Below are 22,056 nucleotides of genomic sequence, written 5' to 3'. Positions count from 1 at the left end.
ACCACCCCACAGCAGTAAACCTATTCCAGTACTGGTTATAAAGTGCGTAAGCTGCGTCCCGGCCGACTGCGCCTCCGCCTTCCCTTCCTTCCACCAGCCATCATGTTCACAATCAAGGCCACTTACCGGAACGAGACTAGGCGGTTCACGTTTCCTGACCATGAAACGTTCCCTGCATACCAAGACTTGTACTACCAGGCAAGTCGCATACAGTCCCCACGATACATAGATAGGGTCCTGACTTATCATCCCTCCAGTTATCTCGTATATTCTCAATCACCAACGATTTTCGTCTTTCCAAGGTGCAGTTCTCCCCGGACGCAAAGAAACTGCATCGTGTTGTTGTCAAGAAGGAAATTGGCTCGGCCAATGATTACAAGGATGCCATGGATTCCCTCCCAGGAAACTGGACTAGTCCTGTCCTCAAGTTCATTGTTCTTGACAACTTAACACCGCTCAACCCAATGGCTCAAGGAGTGGGTGTCGGCGAGGAATCGCCTGCTCCACCAGTACCTCTCAGCCAACAGGAGGTGGCGTCAACCGCTGTCCCGCAGCGATTCGACGAACATGGGTCGGCTGACTCTTCTCACCAGAACCCTCTCGGCGACAAGCTCAGTCCTTCGCGTATGAGACAATGTCCCGCCGTAGGACGACAGGAAGAAATCCGAACATTACTGTCAAATCTGAGTCAAGCATTGAACAATGTCTTTGACGAGACGCGCGACTGCAATGCGCATGCTCATGACGCTGCGCCTACTGCGCCATCAGCTGCGCCGTCACGCAGCTTATACCCCATTTCGCCTACCACAAGCCCCCATTGGTGCTTCATATGTCGCTCAGACTTCACTGGGATATGGTATGGTTGCGAAAGGTGTCCTTGGCATGCTGTTGTGAGTGATCTCTACCTGCATCGTGTCGTTGCACTGACATGTTGTTAAGTGCCCTGGCTGTTACACGAAATCCGGTGCTTCCCATACTCAAAGCTTCGGACCTAGCCATGTCGTGCGGCAACATTTCCCTCCTGGTTTTGTCCCTTCGCCGCGGCCGTCTAGTTTTACGGGCATGGAATTGCCCACGTCCCACAGTCAATTAACATCCTCCTCGTCGGTCGTGCATCGAGGTGTCTTGTGTGATTCTTGTGATAAGACAATTTCAGGAACCCGACATAAATGCATACAATGCCCCGGTATGTCACTCCTGCGAGCCAACCAATTGCGCTCATTCTCGCCCTAGACTTTGATCTCTGCTCTTCTTGTCTTGGGACAACAATTAGTGGGCACGAAAGTGGCCATCAGTTTCTCCCTATTGAGACACCTGGATGTCACCCTGCCGTGCATAGAAATGTGTTATGTGATGGATGTGACAAGGTCATTGTGGGTGTGAGGCGAAAATGTCTGGACTGTCCTGGTATGTCGAATTTATTGCTTGTCAACTTTTCCCTTGACTGTATCTTCAGACTATGACCTATGCACGACGTGCTTCAGTTGTGGTTGTGCAGAGAGACACAACCCCTTTCATGAGTTCTTCGACATTGAAGAGCCTGGCCGGGTGTTTGTGCATACCGTATTCAGTGGACGAGGTGAAAGAACGGCGCCACATGCTCGACAAGCTGGTTCAAGGCCTTCTCCTGGCCCTTCTGATGCCGACTCATCTCAAGTTTCTGGCACTGTGCACAATGCAACATGCAACTTATGCGATTCAAGAATAGAAGGGGAGCGCTATGTTAGTTGGAATTAATATATAGTTTGGCGTATATACTGACAGAGCTTTATCTTACAGAAATGCGTCATCTGTCCAGGTATGTGTGTTATGAATCTTTTCGGACTAATTACAATCTAAACACGATGCAGACTTCGACGTGTGCTCTTCGTGCTTTAGGTTCGACTCCACCTCCGTTTGTTTAACATCAGCTGACCCCCTTTAGCATCACGCAAGAGCAGCACCCCACACATGGTTTCGTCAAGGTGAACAAGCCAGAAGACCTCATGGTATGTCAAATTGTTGGGTGTCGGCGTATAACCTCACATATCGGCCTAGATGAGACAAGGACTGGCCTCTCGCCAAGTTAATCACCTTGCAACTTGTGATTGTGAGTGAAAACGCGAAGCTATGGAGGCATTCACTTAAGCATTTATATAGCCTGCCATCGTTCCATCAGTGGTATCCGTTACAAGGTACTGGGCTCTGGCTTATTCTCCCGTTCCGATGACCGACCATCCTCCTAGTGCATGCATCCAGACTGTTTAGACTACGATCTGTGCGATAACTGCGAGTGTCTGCCGATTCCGGTGCATCCTCCTATCCACCCAATGCTGAAGATGAAGACACCGGACACTGTTGTTCCCACTGTATACAGGGTTGGTCAGACTAACCTCATTCATACAACCGACGACACCTATGTGTCGGCACCTGCATCACCTGTGCCAACTGTTGTCCAGCTCAATTCACACATAACGGAGCCTCCCGCGGTGGTGACATTTCCTCAACAACTTCCCGAGTCTCCCAACCAATCAATGACAGAAGAAGACAATCACGACATCTGCCTTCCCGGGTACTATCAGGCTAGTGCTGCTTCATCTCCAGATATACCGTTTGTCCCTGCCCTTCCTGCTCAAGACTCTAGAAGTGACTATCAGGTCAGTTCACATGATGTCGTAGAACATCAAGTACCTGCAGAAGTTTCTTCTTGGACCCTGTGGGATCCTCGTCTAAACCAGAGTCATGGCAACTCGAGAAGTTCGTCTCCCGACATGCCAGCTTTGTTCGTTCCTAGGCGCCTTCCCCCGCCCGCTCCGGTTCCCAATGCGGGATTCCCACTGACGCCCCTTGCATTGAACGGCACTCATGATGTCTATCGCGAACTCTGGCCCCTTGTTAACCAAGAAGTAAAGTCCTCCTTTGAAAATGAAGCCGGCCGTCAGCAATCATACGGAGCTAATCCCTCGAAGGTTGAGGATTCCAGACCCAGTGGCTTTACGCTGTCTTTTAGTGGTCGCGACTCCCTTCCCGTTGCGGAGTCCCCCATTACTCACGAGTCACTGCTAGCTACCCCGGCTGCGCCGCCTCCAGAGATGCTTCAGCGCGAGAGCAGGGCTACGTTCTCCTTGAATCGTTCTCTGGCCGCGTTACTTAACGGCTACCGTACACCATCACCGACTCCCTCTGACGATGGGCAAAGGGGAATGATACCCGTACCTGCTCCTCGCAACCTTCCAGGATCATTCGTGAATGACGATGTGAATGTTGATGCGCAACCCGACAATCTTTTCTCTCTTCCTCAGGTGAAAACCAAAGGAGTCAAGTCGGAGTCACCGCATTCTGTCCCTACGCTATTCGAGTTGCTCCGTGATGACACGCAATGCGCTGCTTCCCCACGAACATCCGAAACTCCAGTCGACCGTGATTCCGCTGCGCAACTAAACTCCGCTTTCCTTTGGGACACGACCGTTCCGGATGGTCAGGTCTTCCCCCCAGGTGCAGAATTCGTCAAAGCTTGGCGGATGATGAACGACGGCGGGCGCGCCTGGCCTGAGGAGACGGAGCTTGTCTTCGTTGCTGGCGAGCCCCTTATTCAACAGGGGCTTACTGGCCGTGATCAAGGATTGCGTACCAAGGTGGGGCGTGTTGATCCCGGCGAAGAGCTAGACGTCTGGACCAGCGAGCTCAAAGTGCCCGATGCTCCTGGTCGGTACGTTAGCTACTGGAAACTTTATGATGGACATGAATACTTCGGGAGCAGCGTCTGGATTGAGTAGGTGTCCCATCTTCCTTCCATGTTGTTTGAAGACTCAATCTCGTCTGCAGTGTGACCGTGGCAGATAGTGATACGTCGAGCGAAGATGCTTCACTCGCGTCTTCGTCAGTCGTGATGCCTGGAAGGGCCGACATAGTCTCACATACGACTTCCTTGCAATCTGCGCTCGGTGCCGATCAAATTTCCGCATCTGTCTCAGCTACAGTCAGCGAATCGAAGCCCACGGATGACGACGCCGTATCGGTTGGGTCCTCTGTTTCTCTGATCAGTTTGCCTACCACGGCGGACTCCGATGTGGAGGAGGTGGAAAGCGTCGGCGCGCAGCAGCCAAGAGTAGAGCTGCGCAACGATGAAACCGCAGAGGACGTAGAATACGTGCTCCTTTATGATAGCCGCTCAGAGGATGACTGAGGTCCATTTGATCCTCGGCATAGTTTTTGACACTTGACTTCGTCACCGTAATACTTGGTGACATGTGACAGCCCAAGCTTTCATTGTCGACACTCATTGCGTGTATATTAGTGCACTTTGTTGCAACTGCAGTTGGCGGTAGTTTGATGTAAAGTGTTCGTTATTCATATTGTAACTTACAAGTTCACAACGAAGGATATCAAGGGCTATGAGGCAGGAAATTGGCATGCTTCGCGATGCGTGCGAGGGAGTTGAAACATTGAAGTCAGGTGCCCGACTCACCAGCAGAACATGGCCACCACATGCCAGAGACATCTAGTATATCCTGCATGGACTGAGAAGCGTGCAAGCAGCATACGAGAGGTGCGCATATGGGCATGGCACCCATCTGCAGGATAACGAACCCTTAGTGGAAGTCCGAAAAATCATGAGGATCAGATGAGTAGCTACTATATGGTTCTTTACTAGTACTACTACTTAAAGTCACGACGTTCACGTTCATGACTGGAATATCGACATCACCGTAATCAATAGGCGCGACTATGGCTGAGCAGAGGACCCAGCCCGTTCCTGTCGTGCTGGGAGTTAATTGGGAGGTCAGACGAGACGTGAAGTGGGATTAAGGGCACACTAGAAATGAAATATGAGATGAAAACCTACTACATCATGACCATTCTTACTGGGAGATACGTTTGGCAGATGCCTAAGGGTGCTTCCTGGTGCTTCTGCGCCGAAGAAGCAAGCACCTCGGCTCACGTCGGCGCCGGATTGACTCCGGATTTCATATATAGACAGAGATCAGGACAGATCTAATAATTAATAGCGTCCGTGCTTGGGCTAATGACATTCAACGTTCGGTTACGTTCTTACACGCGCGCGACGTCGGCGCGGTGACTGTCCGTGCTTTTCGAACGGGTGTCCTGTCTGAAGATGGCCTGAAGGTAGTGGGTCCTTGAATTCGACACATATTGTGAGCATGTAAACCATGCTGGAGATGAAAGATTTATCATCGTTGTTTGAGGTCAGTGCCACTTTGACTTGGCTGGTTCCAATTGAAGTTGGCGCTTAGAGTGGACCCTGACCTCAAGGAAGACGTTCAACGAGATATCCAGGATAGTGGGTAGCGTGCTTCCTGCTTATTCTCTTCCCCCGTCCGCGTAAGTCGGCGTCTGTCTCACTGACCGACGTTGGTAGTTGCATCTCTTCTTCTTTTTAACCCTTACATCTTGCTGATATCAACTGGTGTCCCTTCCTCTCCTTGCTCCCTCGTCTGCCGGCCACGGAGTGTGCCCAAGTCGTTCATTGACGCCAGACGGGACCCATCAAGAAAGCCACAAACACACCTGTTGTCGCCTCCTCTTCTCGTCCCTATTTATACCCTCTATGCCTATGACCCTCTAACGACGACTATGCCTTCTCAATCCATGGGCCCTGGCAGGCGTAAAAGATGGTCGCGTTTTTTTATTCGCTCCGAGCCCCAACAAAGGTTGGGCGCTGCTCTGAATATATTGCCAGATCAAGCCCGGGCCTTCCCATTAACCAAGAAAAGCATGAAAACGAAAACTAAGCCGGTACCCTGTACATATCTCAGTGATGACGACTCAAGCTTCATTATTGTTCACACATTCAAGCCCTCGAGCCAACTCGAGGATGAACCGACTCCAAGCCCTTCCTTCTCCCGGGAATCTTCTGCTTTGAAGTCTTTTGGCAGCGGTTTCCTAGATCCCTTCCGCCGGACCAACACAAACTCGTCGGAGACTTCACCGACTATGGAGGATTTTACGTCTGATATTGGGATGTGTACGTTCCTCTGGGGTGGAAAGATGATGTGCATGTTGAAATTGCTGATCTCCTGGTGTGCTGCTGTTTTTAGGTCTAGGAGTGGGTACGCGGAGCGATGATCGAAGGTTAGACAGCGGGGTTGCCTCCGAGTATGGACACACGCGACTTTCGTGCACAGAAAGTCAAGACGATCCCCGTGTTGGGCCCCACAGTCCGAATGATTTCCCCGCAGCCATTTCAGTTTCGTCACCTCCTTCGTCATTTCGGATAGTGAAGCGCAAAGGGGCGAGACCGCCTACGCCACCTGCCCCATGTCGTCATTCTCCGTCATGTCCTCTCTCACTTTCATTGCCCCAAACGTGTGGCCCCTTGCAAATTACACATCACCTTAGCAAACTTAAGGACAAGGTTGACATAGACTTGACGCTTTTTCCCCCTGACCGGCAACGAGATTCAACTTGTTCTTCTCGGATCATATCCTCCATCCGCGACGAAGGTGGCCTTTCGCTTGTCACCCCCACGACACAACCTGTCACCGACAGTCCCGCTGTCCCTGTACCTTCTGAGCAAATCATGCGTAGTATTTCTCTATGTCCAACCGCTCTTCATAACGACGTCACTGTATCTCCCCCTCCTCCTCACACTACCACAAAACTTGTCAAGAGAAGGCCGAGTGTAGCATCTTCCCACCGAGACCATGAGAAGCAGAAGGCTCTGCCACCCATCAGAGCCCAGTCACCGTTCAGAGTCAATCTGGTGCGTATTTAACCTATCGCGCGATCTTAATGCTGAACCACTTTTCGTATCAGCCTCATGGTCAAAGCTCACCTATCGGGATCGCCAGCCAGCGTTTTCCTCCCGTTACGCGTCCTAGTGCACGTCCTGTGAGCATTAGCACAGACGTTCTCGCTTCTCTCGCTTGGATAGGTACTCCACCGTCTTTCTCTCCGACTTCGTCTTCTCCTCCACCCCCCTATTCTTCCAACCATCTCGTCTGTGACTTGGGCATATCCATTCCGGTACACGATGAATCTTTATCCGACGATGTTCTCGTTGAAAGGCTAGAAAAGTTCAGAAAAGAAGCCAGTGCTTCCAAGCGTTCATCTCGGTCCCGTCTGGTACAAGGTCCAATTAGAACGAATACAATCACCTCTCAAGCATCTTCCAACTCGAGCGAGGGCTCTTCAAGTTCTTTCAGTTGTTCCCTCCCTCCTCCAGTACCCTCGCTACCTCCGATGTATGTTTCTCCAAAAGGCTCAGGACCCGAAGCTTCCGAGGCTGGTCATGATGCTAAGCTTGAAGATGAAGATGAAGAGGACACCGACTCTGAAGACACAGCGATATGGTGTTCAGCCCGGAAAGCCTTGCTATGCGTGCGGGAAATCGTTAGGACAGAACGATCATACCAGGATGCTCTGCGTACATTGCTCCGCGGTGACACGCTCACACCACCGCCTGTGTCCATGCTGACGCACATCCCGCCACTCATCCGTGCCAGCGAGATCCTGCTCCACGGCATGACAGAAGATCCATCTGCATGGGGTGTAAGCACAGCATTTATGAGCATAGAAGATGAAGTTGAGGATGCCTTGGTTGCGTGGAGCGCGGTTGCAGGCGAGTTCTTTGAAGATCGTCGAGGTCACCGACTGTCGCGTGGTCCATCAGGGAGCAAGAACGACCCAGAAGTACGGGAAAAGGAACGCGAAGGGAGGAAAGTGCTCAGGCGATCGATGCCACCTCCAGTGTCACGGCTGAGTGGCTCCCGGAGGAGCTTTGGTGGACGAAAGAGTCAAGAACAGCATGATCGACCCGTTGGTGAATTGTCCTCGGTGCCTACTCTACCAGAGTTTATGAATGGTTTCGCTGGCTCTAATCAGCAATATCTTGGAATGCAACACCGCTGGAGCTCATCCAACACTAGCACATCGGAGGCCGAGTGTAAGTCAGATCAGCCCCAAGAGATGCCATCGGTGAAGAAGCGCTATGGATCGACAGAACGATTGGGATCGAGGAAGGGATCGAGTAAAGCACCGTCATCTCAACCCGTCAGGAGGCCCAGTGTGAGGGATTTGGCGATTCAACCGACTCAGCGTGTAATGCGATATGTTTTACTTTATCGGGGTGAGTTTTGGCCTCCATTTTGTGTACAACGCCAGGGCTCACTTGCTTCAGATCTGCTAGAAAGCACGCCGCAGTTGTCACCGTCTCGTGCCCTAGTAGAACGGGCACTCGAAGCCGCCAAGCGTATCGCAGAGAAATGCGATCATGCGCAGGGTCACTCAGCTTTTCGATACGGTGATTCACCAAATCTAGCGCGTCGCGGAAGCTAGTGGACCTGGTATTCTATCTTCTGTCATTTTTCTCAACGCAAACGCCTACATTCAGCATGTCATTCAAGGATTACACTGGAAACACATTCAGCATGCTTCATTACATTCTACTCTGCTCATTCTGCATTCGCATCACTTATACAGGCTACCGTCGTCCATTCGCCCTTTCATCAACTTCACTTTCAACTAAATTATCTCATCACTCGCTTCATTCTTCATATAGTTGTACATCTACGTAATTTTCGTTTGGAGGATCTGTACATCCACTCAACGTATATACCACTGGACCACACGGTCTAGTCCATACCCTTATTGGTTATATATCCGTATTGCAGGATTCGCGGTCTGCACCCCCCACATTCCTTCGAAAGTAAGAGCATACAACATAGTTTGGGGGTTGGAATTATCATAGCGGTTGATATGCGATAACCGTGTCGACACCAAATGGTTCGACGTACGAGAGAGCAAGCCGAGGCTGTGATTAATATATGACGAATTAGCGGGAAGGCGTTAATCAAAGTTGTCCAGCACACCTGGCCTGCTGCATCAACACCGTAGCCTACACCCTCATCGCCTACAAGGGTTGGCGCGAGAGTGATTATTAAGTTATCGATCAGGCCTTCCCTGCCCGCAGCACGCTCGTCGGCGTGTTGATTGAGAAAGGACCGGATGATGCGAGCACCTCCCTCAACCATCAGGGTCTTGATTCCCTTGATGTGGAGTGCTTGAAGAACATCCTGCATAGAAAGCAGCCCAGAAGAATCGGTGGAGATGGGGACAAGTTCGGCGCCAGCACTCTGTAGTGCAGCCCTGCGTTTTTCGAAGGCATCTGCATCATGATGTGGTCTCTGAGCATGGACTATCCACGGCTGGAGACCTGTTCCAACGCGATAATTTTGCAGCAACTTGCAAGTATTGGGCAAACGGAGGGTGGTGTCGACGATGATTGGGGTGGGTGCGGGAGGGCGAGGTTGGACATCGGCAGGAACGTGACGTACTGCAATTCGAGAACATAGTCAAGCAGCGGTGCATGACATATTTTGGTGCGAATTACTGTTCAGCTGTGGGTTATCGTTAAGGGCAGTGCCAATGCCGACCAGGATGCCCTGGTGCATGGTGCGCATCCTTGGACGCATGATCACATTGGTGTGTGTGATGTTACCAGGGGTGACTGACCCACCAGTGAGTCATGAGCATGCTCTCGGACCCGCTCAGGGCAAGCTGGGCGCCGCCAGCGCCGGCGATCTTGCCGTCGAGTGACTGGGCAAAGGTGAGTGTGACTCGGGGGCGATTGGCTGGCACGTTGACATCGCCGTCGCGATCGTCCGCGTGCCAGAGAGTTTTAGTGAGAATGTCGGGTGCACGGGCCATGACACGATGTCGTTGGTGATGACAGTCAAGAAGAATGCCAATGGAATGCGTGCTTCAGGGGCGGGAGTCGTGTTAGCCGAGACGCGACTGAACACGACGCGTTTTGTTTTGTTTACTTTGTTTGTTGAACGCGGCCATTGAGGCAATACACGTGACGGACGCTGCGTGTCCAATTATAAACAACGCGACAGAGGCGCGGAACCGTCATCTTCCTCTCTTCCCTACCACCACCACCAGCGACCAGCCTCGCTCACACCTACTCACCACATCACCTAATCTCCGCAACACTTATCAACTAAACATGTCCGGCCGTGGCAAGGGTGGCAAGGTGCGTTCATACTTGTCTCATGTGCACACTTGTGTAGCCCTATGGCTCTGGCGCACTATCAGTCGTCTCTAGATGCTGACCTCTATTTTTGACACACAGGGTCTCGGAAAGGGTGGTGCTAAGCGCCACCGCAAGATTTTGCGTGACAACATCCAGGGTATCACCAAGCCCGTACGTCTTCCCCATTTGCCTTCAATGTCCATTCAATGCTAAACACCCCTTACCAGGCTATCCGCCGTCTCGCCCGTCGTGGTGGTGTGAAGCGTATCTCTGGTCTCATCTACGAGGAGACTCGTGGCGTTCTCAAGATCTTCCTCGAGAACGTCATCCGTGACTCCGTTACTTACACTGAGCATGCCAAGCGGTTCGTCCTCCTTGCTATTGTCTCCAGATCATCGTCTTACGCTGTTGATTGCTCACAGAAAGACCGTCACTGCTCTCGACGTTGTGTACGCCCTCAAGCGTTCCGGGCGTACGCTGTACGGATTCGGTGCCTGATCGTGTTTCGCTATGTATCTATATGTCGAGTGTAGTTTTATCGGATGTTCCACCTCTCTTATATTCGTCTCGTATAATGACAAAATTGGGCTCATACCCTGCCATGATATGTGGGAATCCCCGTCGGCTCCGTCGTGTTTACCCCGCCCGGTGTAAGCACGCTGTAAGAAGGGCGCGGCCCCGCCCTCGGTTACCGCTTTTAGACGGCGGAACGGATGTTACGGCAAGTGGGAGCCTCCTCAAGGCTCTCAATTCCTTCGTTCACGTATTGCCAGAATGGCGCCTGCCGTTGTTTTGCCTGTAGAAGAACTCAACAACAGACAGCCTGAAGTTGAGGGTGAGGAAATAGACGACGAAGGGGCTCCCGAAGAAGGCACTGGTGCAGGTTCGTGCCCATTCTTTCCTCCTGAAGACATCGTTTGATCAAGGATACCCCTTATCTCGTAATTGCTTCAATTTTGGCCACACTTCCTGCTTCAACGACCCTGACTATCATTCATTCTGCTTGCGCTATTTGATGCCACCCCACACTGCTCTGATACCTCTCGTGTGCGACAATCAAACTCGCGTATATAACTCGTGTTACGGTGGCTGCTTTGAGTGAAGGCAAGAAGAAGAAAAAGAAGAAAAAGTCCAAGAAGAAGAAGGCTGAACAGACAGAGCCCCCTCGCATCCCCATCAGCAAGCTCTTCCCCGGCGGGCACTACCCCGAAGGCGAATCCGTGCCCTACAAGAATGAGTGCGATCCCCCCGTCCCCCTCAGAACGAATCGCTGACCGTGCGGGCTGCCGACTCTTTTCTCTTCTTCAGCAACACCTGGCGCACGACCTCGGAGGAGAAACGCCATCTCGAGCGCATCCAGAATGAGAATCCCGAGCTCACATACGAGTACATCCGGCGGGGCGGCGAGGTGCACAGACAGGTGCGGCGGGCGGCGCGCAAGTTCATCCAGCCTGGGCGGTCTATGGTCGAGATCGCGGACTACATCGAGGACAGCGTCCGCGCGCTCGTTGAGGCAGACGGGCTCGAGGCTGGGATCGGCTTCCCGACGGGCCTGAGTCGAAACCACGTCGCGGCACACTACACGCCAAACCCGGGAGACACGTCCAAGCTTGAGAATGGAGATGTCCTCAAGGTCGATTTTGGTGTACAGGTCAAAGGGCGGATTGTGGACTCGGCATTTACGTTGTGTTTCGATCCGACGTACGATAGGCTCCTTGAGGCTGTCAAGGCAGCGACGAATGCTGGGATTCGGGTAGAGTTGTTTCGTTATCTTACCCGTTTCGATATTGCTCATCAATCACAGGAAGCAGGCATCGATGCACGGTTAGGTGAACTCGGTGGTATAATACAGGAGACGATGGAGTCCTATGAAGTCGAGGTGAACGGCAAGATTTTGCCAGGTTTGTTGCATCTGTTCCGTAAATCTAAATTCTAGATGCTCACTTGTGATATCACCAGTAAAATCAATCACGAATCTCAGCGGCCATTCGATTGGACGGTACTCAATCCACGGAGGTGGAAAATCAGTTCCGCTCATCCCAACTGACGACCAGACGAAGATGGAAGAGGGAGAATACTTTGCGATCGAAACATTCGGTAGCACTGGCCGAGGGCGAGTAATCGAAAGCGTGCGTAGATACGATCCTCCCGAGACTATGAAAGCCCAAGCTGAATTACTTGGCAGGGCGAGGTGTCACATTATGCCAAAATGGACGATGCTCCTCATGTCCCATTAAGGTGTGCAGCACCTCTGGTCTATTGATAGTCGCTGGCTGATCACTGGGCATGCAGACTAACATCGGCCAAGTCATTGCTTAACACGATCACGCAAAAGTTCAATACTCTTGCTTTCTGTCGGCGATACCTGGAACACGAGGGTGAAAGCAAGTACTTGCTCGGGGTAAATAGCATATTATACAAACCATCGACCGCCCGGTGCTAACAATCATTGGATTTTATAGCTGAATCATTTGGTGCAGCAAGGTATTGTACAGGAATACCCACCGCTTGTGGACCAGCGAGGATCAATGACAGCCCAATTCGTGCGTTTCTAGATGTCCATTCATTGGCAAGGCAGTGCTGACCATCTTCACATAGGAGCACACTATTCTGCTGCGGCCGACGGCGAAGGAGGTAGTGAGTCGAGGAGATGATTACTGAGATCATGGCACGCATAGTATTTGGTTACCGCACAGCAGGATGATCCGAGCAACGGAATATGAAAATTGCCTGTGTATGCTGAGGAAACTTGATTTGGGGTCGTCAAGAGATGCGGCTTGTGAGGAAAGTGGAATCGCGGGGAAGTGGGGAAAGCGGAGCGGCAAATGGTATAGCCACCGACGAGACCCCTGTGTAGTTATGCGTATGACCTGGCAGTGGTATGACAAGAATGTGGATGATGACACGGATGACAAGAATGACAAGAGATTATTCAAATACTCAGCCCGAGCCTCCAACGATCTCTGATTCCCTTTCTTTGACGCCCTTCAACGTGTAGTGTTCGCCGTTGAATACCCTCGACGATGGCGAGCAACCCCTTAACACCTCGTTTTCTCTTCTTCTCTACCTCTGCCCCAGGACCATCTCAAGACTTTTATCTACCAAACCACGCCATTGATGACCTTGTTCGTGAATACGAGAAACAGGGCGTCATTCCTTGCTCGTCGCGAATCGATCGTACTCTCATAGCTCAAGATAGATCTTCTTTAGGCTTCTGGGAATGCTGGAAATACCCCGCGTTTGCGTTCACCAGAGGTATTTTTTTCTCTTGAATTGCTCGTTCCTCTGCCGGATCATTCATCGCCTTCTCTCCTGTCTAGCTTCGAACCTTACCGTCGATATTCTCTCCCACCACATATGGGGACCACGCCGAAAATCTTGGGGCATACAGATGACCATCATGACCTCCCTCATGCGAGATGTTTCCCGACACTCTGCTTTGGCCGACGTCGTCAGTACCTTGTTTCTTTCTATTATTCGAAATATCTCATTTCGTTCTACATGCTCAGAATACCCTTCGCAGAGCGATGGCCGTGACAGGCCTCGTTCCCCTTCCTTCAGACGCGCTAGCCACCCCTGTTTCCTTCCGGGTGAAGCGTCGAGGTCTCAAGGGATTCCTCGCGCGTCTCGACGCTCAGGAGACTGGTCGGCGTGAGCTCTCGGGCGAGTGGATCATGGGCAAGCACATGTGGCAGAGGATGCAAGCTCGTTACCGGGCGCGTCGAGCCAGTCGATCTGCAGAGGGCCGATCTGCGGAGGGCCAATCCGCCCCGGACAGGTCGAACAGGGTCATACTGTATATCCATGGAGGTGCGCTGCGGTCTATTAACGTTGAGAAATATCCAGGCGAATAATTTTTGCAGGTGCATACTGTTCGTCAAGTGCTGCCTCGCAACGCATCATCACCATCCCACTGTCCAAGTATACCAACTGTCGCGTTTTCGGTGAGTGACAAATTGAATAGTTGTCCGCATGGAAATTCATACCTCGTTGATGTGACAAGCAATCGACTACCGACTGTCTCCTGAGACGCGATTCCCTGGTCCATTGTATGATGTTGCCGCGACGTATTTTCGGTTGACCGACGATCTCAAGTTGCCACCCCAAAACATCATAGTGGCGGGTGATAGCGCTGGAGGTGGGTTGGCGCTTGCGTTGCTGCTGTATTTAAGGGACAACAATTACCCCTTGCCTGGTGGTGCAATCCTCTTTTCTCCATGGGTGGGTGAGTAGCAATCTTCGATCCATGTTAACGTTGTGATACACCAATTACCGTCAGACCTCACGCTGAGCGCTCCATCCTGGGAATCCAATGCACCTTTCGACATCATACCCCTCCCTGGCCCAGATGCGCACCTACACCCTGTCGTCATGTACCTTGGTGAAGGTCTCGCTAGCTATGTCTTGCACCCGTACGCATCGCCGCTCTTTGGAAACTTCTCGGGGCTGCCGCCGCTGCTCATACAGACCGGCGATGCGGAGGTCTTGCACGACGAAAACATCGCTCTCGCAGTCAAGGCGGCGAGGGCAGGTGTCAAGGTGCGCTGCGAGGCGTATGAAGATGCGGTGCATGTCTTCCAGGCATTCCCATTTCTCCCTGCTGCAAGCAAAGCCTTTGCGTCGTGCCGCGACTTTGTGTTTCGCGACCTTCCGACCCCGGGTCTGCGTACGACAGCGGAGCAACATCTCGAGGAAGAGGCCGTCACCAAGAGCAGCCACGTTCTTCGCGGCGACGGCACTGAGGTCGCGGACGCTGAACCTTCTCGTGCGATAAGCGCCGTTGACTCTAGCGCTGGCTCGGATCCTGAAGCGTTTGAAGCTGCCAGGATGGGCGACAGGTCGGGGTATAAAAAATATCTACTCAGAGAAGAATCTTCTGAGCTGCCTACTCCTGTCGACGACTTGCCCAGCTGGATACGCAGTGGTTCTGCCCGCCCGGCAGAGAGACCGGGAGGACAAGACGACGAGAACCCGACGCCGTATCACCCCCCACTTCGCCGAGTTATGAGTGCGGTCTCGCTCGTCATGGATACATCTACTGCCTATTGCTCTTCTCGCCCAGAGACTAGGAAGAGCGAGGCAAATTTGCCAGGAAGTATACCGAGGACGAGCTCGGTTACTGCGCTAGGCGACAGAGGCAGTAGGAGGTCACCATCCCCTGCACTGCTCATGAATATGGGCAAGGGTCCCTCCAGCTTCGCGCCCCTTGTCGGGACTTGGTCAAGTCTTGCCCCGGCTGGATGTAGATCCACAAGCAAGGCACACAAATGATTCATATACCAGGTTTCGACCATCCGTGTCACGCTGTTTACTGCTACGGAACATTCCCATAGGTGATGGATAATACTGTATCTTGCTAGCGCTTGTAGTCATGTAGCCTAGTTCCCCTTCTACCTGTAATCTGATCCTGACTGCATCAACGTACAAGCGTATACTGTCCAGATAGTTAATCCTTATATTATATGAACTTTAATGCCCATTGTCGGTAGAGTAGCTCAAGCATCCTTACCACCTCTCCCTACCCGATGGCGCAGCTCTGCTGTGCGTCTCCAAGTTCTTTTGGTAAAGATCAAGTTCCTCGATGACAGTCAACAGGGCTTTGAGTTCCCAGCGGCCAAAGATCCAGCCTTCGTATAACATTGTCGTAGCGACCCAGGCGACGAAGATCGTAAAGAACACGAATATGGGGTTCACCCATGGAAGTGGTACCCACGAAGAGCTAACAATGAGGGCAAAGAGGAGTAGAATGCAGAGCACGAAGACGGAAAGCTCGCGGTGCGAGCGGTCCTTCGAGATCCGATAGCTGGTCGTCAGCGCGAGGAGCATGGACGATATCGTGTCCGCCGATAGCGACGAGACTAGGTCGGGGACGGCGGCGTGCCCTTGAACGGGGACGTCATCCTTTGAGCCCTGAGCGTCAACCCAGACGGACGAGCCGTTCGTGTCGTTGGAGTCTTCGGAGTTGTTCTCGATCTCGTCCGGACTTTGGATTGTTAAATAGGACTCGACGCCAAAGTGGTCCGAGTATGAGCATTGGCCGCTGGGTATCGGGTCTGCGAAGACGACACGGCAGTGCGTGGACTCGAGCCGCAGGGAAGAGCGCCGGTAGATGCCTCCGGCGGGCTGGCGGTAGAGGATGTAGTCGAGTCGTTTCCCTTGGTACGTGCGCACAATGCTCGAGCCGGATGGCCCTGAGTCGCGGTATGAGTTTAGCGGTGAGTCTGCGGTGATGCCGTACTGCTCGACACCCTCGATAGGCGAGATCATGCCCGAAGGCGGCGATTGACGTGGGTGTGTAGCTACCCAGGAATCAGTAAGACCTGAATAGTCACGGATGATGGCCATGGTTAGACTTTGAGGGATACTGTTGAAGTCGCCACACTATGAAGTTGTTGAGCTATGCTAGTAGGCAGGAGGAAGATCATATTGAATTACCGCGATGACATAGCGACCAAGGTTGGCTGCTTGCTTGGTGAGTTTTGCAAACTCCCAAGCATTGATGAGTCGATGGGTCCTGTTGTACTCGGGGCCATCCTCGCCTCCTTTGGCGTATAGCTAGGAAACGGAGAATCAGGACATGAATAGAACAGCAAGATGACCATTCTCACATGGGTATTAAATATCTGTACCTGCCCCAAGACAGGATGCTTGATAACGACGCTGCAAGCACCCTTGCCTGCGAACCAGTCCCCTCCGAACGCGTCCATTGGCTCACCGCGGAGGGAGTAAGGGTTGGTGCTGGTCTCAATGATAGGCCACCGACTGAAGATGGCAAGGCCAGCACCAATGGCGCCACTGAAAGCAAAACAGCAACGGTTATTGTTAGACACAGTGCTGTGAATCTTGAGTGAGAGAGCAGGTAACATAGGGCGCACCTATGGAACAACTTGTTGTACGGAAGTCGGACGGAGAGGCTCTGGCGGACGCGTTCAAAGTCGGCCTGCACCCATATTTCTTGAAGGGCGACAATGTCATGCGTCGATTTGGAGAGCGCGTCTGCTATGGCAGCCACACGGACGTGTCGGTCTTTGGACACGAACTTGAGACCCCTGGAGTATGCGTAGATAGATATTGGCTAACGCGCGAGGAAGATGGCATTATGTATACGCACCAGCAGTTGAGGCTGACTACCTTGATCTCGCTCTCTGCCATGGCCGTAGGTAAGGTAGGGAAGCTGGGAAGAGAGAGTGGGAGGTGTTGTCCCAGCGTCGAGGCCCTATAAGCAGTTCCGTTATAATTACGGCGAACGTGGGGAGCGGCGTTCTGAGTTGTCGTCTCAGGGGCCAACTGCCATCTCGTCAATACAGCAGGGTCCCACTGCACGCTCCACGGCGACGATGAGTACGACGTTCACCCGCGAAGAGTAAGTCGACCTCACGCGTTTTTCCTCCTCGCCTCCTCGTGTCGACCATGCTTAGCATACACCCTTACTTCTCCCGGCAGCATCGAGATCTCCTCGCGCGCAGCGGACCAGTTCACCCGGCTCTACTATTCCACATACGACTCCCCGACGCGCATCGACGACCTCCCAAAGCTCTACCGTCCATCCTCCACGCTCACATGGAACGGAAACCCTAGCCAGGGCGTCGAGGGCATCACCAAGCTCATACAGGACATGCCCACTACAAAACACGACGTTCAATCCTACGACTGTCACCCCATCCCCGGTGCGTGCGCCACGCGCTAGCTACCCACCCCCATCATCTCATTCCCTGCGGCTATCAGGCTCCCAGCCACCCTCCCTGCTCGTGACAGTATCGGGCACTGTGACACACGGCAAAGCAGCTTCGGCTAACACCACCGCGGCCAACACCAAGTCTATTGAGGACCAGCCTCGAGTCTTCTTCCAAACATTCATGCTCGTGCCCGACCCCACAGCACCCGTAGCCAAGGCTGGTGAAGTCGCCAAGTACTACATCGATGCGGACGCCATGCGCTTCGTAGGATGACGCTTTATCGTACGCGCACGTCATGTCCACTTCATCGTTACGAGACAAGACAAGAGCACCATGCATACACTCAGCGAAATGACTTCTTCTTCGCTTCTAAAACTGCCCAGTCTCCGGCAATGGCTTACCCATTTTGCCTCCCAGCCCGTAGCCAAGGGCCTTTCACCTCACGCCGGTTGAATACAGTAGAAGCTACCCGTGTGGTGCTTATTGTAAAATTAGAGCATTATGTGTTCTACGTATACAAAACATACATGACAACCCAAAGAAACCCCGCATCGAACCATTTATCCGAAGGTTTGACTCTGTAAGGCGGTTGTCAATATCTGTCAAAAGATAGATGGACAAGCCGAGGCTTACCGAGCGTGCACTACGCTTGACTTTGGACAGACGCCATTCATCAGGCTTCTCGTACTTGTTAAACAGCGGCTCAATCTTCTCCTGCCGTTTCCGTTTACTGATCTTGTTCGTGTCTGCGACACGGAAGAACTGAGGTGCGACTTCAACCAGCCATTTTGGCTCGATCGTGATAACATTGTGGCAATACTCTCTTGTTGTTAAGATGAGTTCGTTGTAAACCAGCCATTCTGGGTTGCGGTTGAAGAGTGCGGATGAGGGATGAATGTATACGGGTGTGCCTTCAACTAGAGTCTTGTAGCCTTCTTGAGGATCCTTCTTGGCAGCGTTCCGGAAGAATCCAGAGCAAATAGCCTTGCGGACCTTGTTGTAGTCCTTCCCGGAGGAAACAATGTCATGCTTATACCTATGCGACAAGTCAGATCACGTCAAAGTCGTTGATTTCCTGAGCACTTACCGATCCATGATACCCACAAGCTGCTTGCGTACATCTTGTGCTCTCCGCATACTTCTTGCCTGAATGAAGTTTTCGTAGCACCAAGGATTCGAGAAGTTGGCACCCTTCCAACCATTGTAGACCGTCAAAAGCGTCAGATGGTCACCTTCCGGCTGATGGAACTTCGCCTTCTTAGCGTCAGCTTGACCCTGCTTTTCTTTGGGTCGGTAGAAGACGGTCTGCACGGAAAGCATGGCGACGATTGAAAGCATTTCCTCCGAGCAGCCTAGCTCGACAGACGCGATCAACATCTTCGCGGACGACGGTTCCATGGGGAAGTCTGCCATCTTGCGACCCAAACGAGTCAACAATCCTTCGTCATCGAGTGCTGAGAGTGCATATAACGATTCAAGGGCAGTCAGCATAGTCTGAGCAGGCGGAGGGTCCATGAAGTCGAAGCTGAGCAGGTCATTGACGCCCATTGCCTTTAGAAGCAGGATGGTATGCGCAAGATTTGTCCTTTGAATATCGGGGATAGATGTTGGCAACATCTCGTTACGGTATGCTGCTTCGGTATACAGACGATAGCACTTTCCAGGGCCCGTACGTCCAGCACGACCAGATCTCTGCCGAGCTTGCGCCTGAGAGATCGGCATAACCACAAGCGAGTCCATGCCAAGCCGAGGATCGTATGCGTTCTGTTTCGAAAAGCCGGGGTCAATGACATAGTAAATACCAGGAATCGTCAGACTCGTCTCAGCAACGTTTGTTGCAATGACGACTTTACGAGCACCTGGTGGTGTGGGCTCGAAGACACGGGATTGAACTTCAGAGGGAAGGGCAGAGTAGATAGGGAGGATGATGAGTTCGGGAACCTTCGGTCCAAGAGCCTTCATGCGTTCATAGAGAATTTCACAGGCTGTGTCGATCTCTTCCTGACCAGTAAGGAAGAGAAGGACATCGCCGGGGGGCTCTGATAAATGGATTTGCATGACGGTGATGAGAGAGGCATCGAGGTAGTCGCTTTCCGGCTCCTTGGTGTACAGGATTTCAACGGGATAGGCTCGGCCAGGAATGGTGAAGATGGGACATCCAAAGAAGTACTTCGAGAATTTCTCGGCATCGAGGGTTGCTGACGTGACAATCAGCTTTAAGTCAGGTCGTCGTTTGACAGCCTCTAAAGGTGCTATGAGAACCACAAATCAATAGAAGGGTGACAAAGACTTACTCTTGAGAAGACCAAATAGCACGTCAGTCGCAATCGTCCGTTCGTGAGCCTCATCCAGCATGACGACCGAATATGAGCTACAAAGCGGGTCGATGACACATTCTCGCTGCAGCATACCATCCGTCATGTACTTAATCTTCGTCTCCGGGCTCGTGCAGTCTTCAAAACGGATGGTATACCCGACCTCTTGCCCGAGACGACATCCAACCTCCTCTGCAACACGTTTTGCTACGGACATGGCTGCGACACGTCGAGGTTGCGTGCAGCCTATCCGCCCCTTGTCAGCAAAACCAGATTCCGCAAGGTACTGTACCATCTGCGTCGTCTTGCCCGAACCCGTGTCACCGACAACGATGAGAACTTGGTGCTAATATCGATGAGCATAGGCTTGAGAGAAGGCCACAATGCTATACTCACCTCAGCAATTGCCTTCAGTAGAGGGTCCCTGAGTTTGTAGATAGGCAGGGTCTTCCTCTGATCCTGTATGCTCAGACTCGTGATCTCGCCATAAGTAGTAGCCTTGTTGAATGTTTGCTCCTTCCACTTGGGAACCTCGCCTGCTTTCTGGCCCTTCAGGTTGCCTCTTAGGTCCTGCGCAAACATACGGTCGGCCTCCTTCGCCATTGGGTCGAGCCACGGAGCGCTGAAGTCCCGTGTCTGAGAGTCAACCTCCTCATTTGCCTCTTGTTGGCGGAGCTCACGACGTTCTTTAGCTAGAGATGCACCAGACAATGCAGCCCTGTTCAACGAGCCATCTGGAGCCTTGATGATTTTGACTGGACTGAGGTCCAAAGATCGCTTCGTCTGTCCAGCAAGAAACGGTGCTTCCTCCTCCTTGACTTCAACATCAAGCTCTTCTTCAACTTCCGCACGAGCGAGAGGATTGCTGAAGTCCTCGTCGATATCTGGATACTCTGAAGCTGGGATGACACCGGAAGAGATCAGTTGCTTGATCTCCCAACGTTCGGGCGAAGTGAGACGCTTCGCGGATCGAACGGGCTTGTCGTCTTTTGCGTTCAATGGGAGCGCGTTGGCTCCTGACGAAGCAGCTCTAGCAGCCTGTCTTCTCTCCTCCTCCACTTCGGCCTCCGACTTTATTCGAAGGTGAGGTGTGAGGTCGCGACCGGAAACCTGGTCAACATCCTTCATTGACAAGCCTATTCTGGTCCCTGCTACGCTCATGACCTTGACTTTGACGCTTTGACCACGGCTGAGCAGGTCAGAGGCAGCGTTTGCGCGCGCGCCCTGCTGGATATTAGAGACGTGAACCATACCTGAGAGCAACGTTGAATATTGGCATAACAGGGACATAAAATTGACATACCTTCAGCACGACCGGCCACTCCCTCAAGCTGAACAAAGGCGCCGAACTCCTTGATGCCATTGACACGGCCATCGTAAATCTTGAACAGCACTGGACGCTCGTCAACCTGGGGTCTGCCCCGTCCACGGCCTCTGCTCGAGTTATCATCGTATCCATTCCTCCTGTACGGGTCGGGACTCCGGCGACGCGGGGGAGAACGTGACCTCGAGCGGTCCATGCGAGGTTTCTTCGCAGGGCGTTCGTCGACGTCGGCGACCTTGGGCTTCTTGGAGGCCGTCTCGAACTGGGCCATCATGTCGTCAACCTCCTTCATCAAAGCATCCTTCGTAACGTCCTGGTTGGGAATGGAGAGACCCGGGAAGAGACGCCTCTGCTTGTCATCTACTCCGTCACCATTTGAGAGCTGGGCTGCGGCAGACTTGGTCTTCTTCTTGTGTTTTGGGTGGAGGGTAAGGATGAGCCGGTCCATATTCTCGATGACAGAGCCTTCCAAGCCTGTATCCTGGAGCCTCTGCTTGAATTCGGCGAGGCTCTTCGACTCATCGTGAAGGGAGATGACGAACTCAGCGAGGGTCTTGTCATTTATGCCGACGTGGTTTGAGATTTCCTGTGTGATTTTGTTGACTAGAGAGAGGAATTCAAGATTGTAAAGGTCATCGTTGGCCATAACAAACTGCAAGGAATTGCCCGCTTATGAGTGTACGTTGGTGAGCGGGACACGACGGGGCCGAGTGCACGAGTCGTAGTGACTGTTGGTGGGAAGGATAGTATGTACTTATATAATCA

The 22,056-nt window shown here is 52.4% G+C and overlaps 7 protein-coding genes across 7 annotated transcripts; 4 read left to right on the top strand and 3 right to left on the bottom strand.

Annotated features, from left to right (window-relative positions):
* Positions 1–102: 102 nt before the first annotated feature.
* CONPUDRAFT_86888 (uncharacterized protein) lies at positions 103–4,165 on the top strand (the record flags this gene model as incomplete). The annotated part of the gene is made up of 12 exons (XM_007765362.1): positions 103–198; positions 258–890; positions 940–1,186; positions 1,234–1,407; positions 1,457–1,722; positions 1,780–1,798; positions 1,851–1,878; positions 1,925–1,988; positions 2,038–2,089; positions 2,140–2,174; positions 2,226–3,751; positions 3,805–4,165. 12 exons carry the CDS (start codon positions 103–105, stop codon positions 4,163–4,165), a joined length of 3,501 nt encoding a protein of 1,166 aa, XP_007763552.1.
* A 1,400-nt stretch (positions 4,166–5,565) lies between these two features.
* CONPUDRAFT_141264 (uncharacterized protein) lies at positions 5,566–8,524 on the top strand. The gene is made up of 4 exons (XM_007765406.1): positions 5,566–5,965; positions 6,039–6,703; positions 6,757–8,068; positions 8,120–8,524. The coding sequence occupies exons 1-4, from the start codon at positions 5,575–5,577 to the stop codon at positions 8,275–8,277; spliced, it is 2,526 nt and encodes an 841-aa protein (XP_007763596.1). The 5' UTR covers positions 5,566–5,574; the 3' UTR covers positions 8,278–8,524.
* A 301-nt stretch (positions 8,525–8,825) lies between these two features.
* On the bottom strand, positions 8,826–9,573 carry CONPUDRAFT_33109 (bacterial bifunctional deaminase-reductase; the record flags this gene model as incomplete). The annotated part of the gene is made up of 3 exons (XM_007764184.1): positions 8,826–9,274; positions 9,332–9,402; positions 9,458–9,573. Coding segments are annotated over 3 exons (636 nt in total), but the record flags the coding sequence as incomplete, so codon positions are not given.
* A 279-nt stretch (positions 9,574–9,852) lies between these two features.
* CONPUDRAFT_96029 (histone-fold-containing protein) lies at positions 9,853–10,585 on the top strand. The gene is made up of 4 exons (XM_007765405.1): positions 9,853–9,976; positions 10,076–10,147; positions 10,204–10,340; positions 10,399–10,585. Exons 1-4 carry the CDS (start codon positions 9,950–9,952, stop codon positions 10,472–10,474), a joined length of 312 nt encoding a protein of 103 aa, XP_007763595.1. The 5' UTR covers positions 9,853–9,949; the 3' UTR covers positions 10,475–10,585.
* Positions 10,586–10,745: 160 nt separating this feature from the next.
* Positions 10,746–12,872, top strand: CONPUDRAFT_115860 (peptidase M24A methionine aminopeptidase). Its single transcript, XM_007765404.1, has 9 exons — positions 10,746–10,859; positions 11,081–11,213; positions 11,285–11,729; positions 11,781–11,877; positions 11,936–12,105; positions 12,162–12,214; positions 12,269–12,377; positions 12,439–12,519; positions 12,575–12,872. Exons 1-9 carry the CDS (start codon positions 10,751–10,753, stop codon positions 12,635–12,637), a joined length of 1,260 nt encoding a protein of 419 aa, XP_007763594.1. The 5' UTR covers positions 10,746–10,750; the 3' UTR covers positions 12,638–12,872.
* Positions 12,873–14,266: 1,394 nt separating this feature from the next.
* CONPUDRAFT_161581 (inositol phosphophingolipids phospholipase C) lies at positions 14,267–17,237 on the bottom strand. The gene is made up of 5 exons (XM_007765403.1): positions 17,088–17,237; positions 16,852–17,025; positions 16,585–16,771; positions 16,412–16,531; positions 14,267–16,357 (listed from the first exon to the last, which is right to left on the bottom strand). The coding sequence occupies exons 1-5, from the start codon at positions 17,126–17,128 to the stop codon at positions 15,482–15,484; spliced, it is 1,398 nt and encodes a 465-aa protein (XP_007763593.1). The 5' UTR covers positions 17,129–17,237; the 3' UTR covers positions 14,267–15,481.
* A 43-nt stretch (positions 17,238–17,280) lies between these two features.
* CONPUDRAFT_115847 (P-loop containing nucleoside triphosphate hydrolase protein) lies at positions 17,281–22,013 on the bottom strand. Its single transcript, XM_007765402.1, has 8 exons — positions 21,271–22,013; positions 20,364–21,220; positions 19,947–20,313; positions 18,740–19,895; positions 18,286–18,688; positions 17,702–18,230; positions 17,420–17,643; positions 17,281–17,339 (listed from the first exon to the last, which is right to left on the bottom strand). Exons 1-6 carry the CDS (start codon positions 21,935–21,937, stop codon positions 18,213–18,215), a joined length of 3,468 nt encoding a protein of 1,155 aa, XP_007763592.1. The 5' UTR covers positions 21,938–22,013; the 3' UTR covers positions 17,281–17,339; positions 17,420–17,643; positions 17,702–18,212.
* Positions 22,014–22,056: the final 43 nt, after the last annotated feature.

The sequence above is a fragment of the Coniophora puteana genome (genome assembly GCF_000271625.1).
Source record: "Coniophora puteana RWD-64-598 SS2 unplaced genomic scaffold CONPUscaffold_1, whole genome shotgun sequence".
Lineage (NCBI taxonomy): Eukaryota > Fungi > Basidiomycota > Agaricomycetes > Boletales > Coniophoraceae > Coniophora > Coniophora puteana.
The sequence above is the reverse complement of the archived record's forward strand: the minus strand, read 5'-3'. Positions and strand labels throughout refer to the sequence as shown.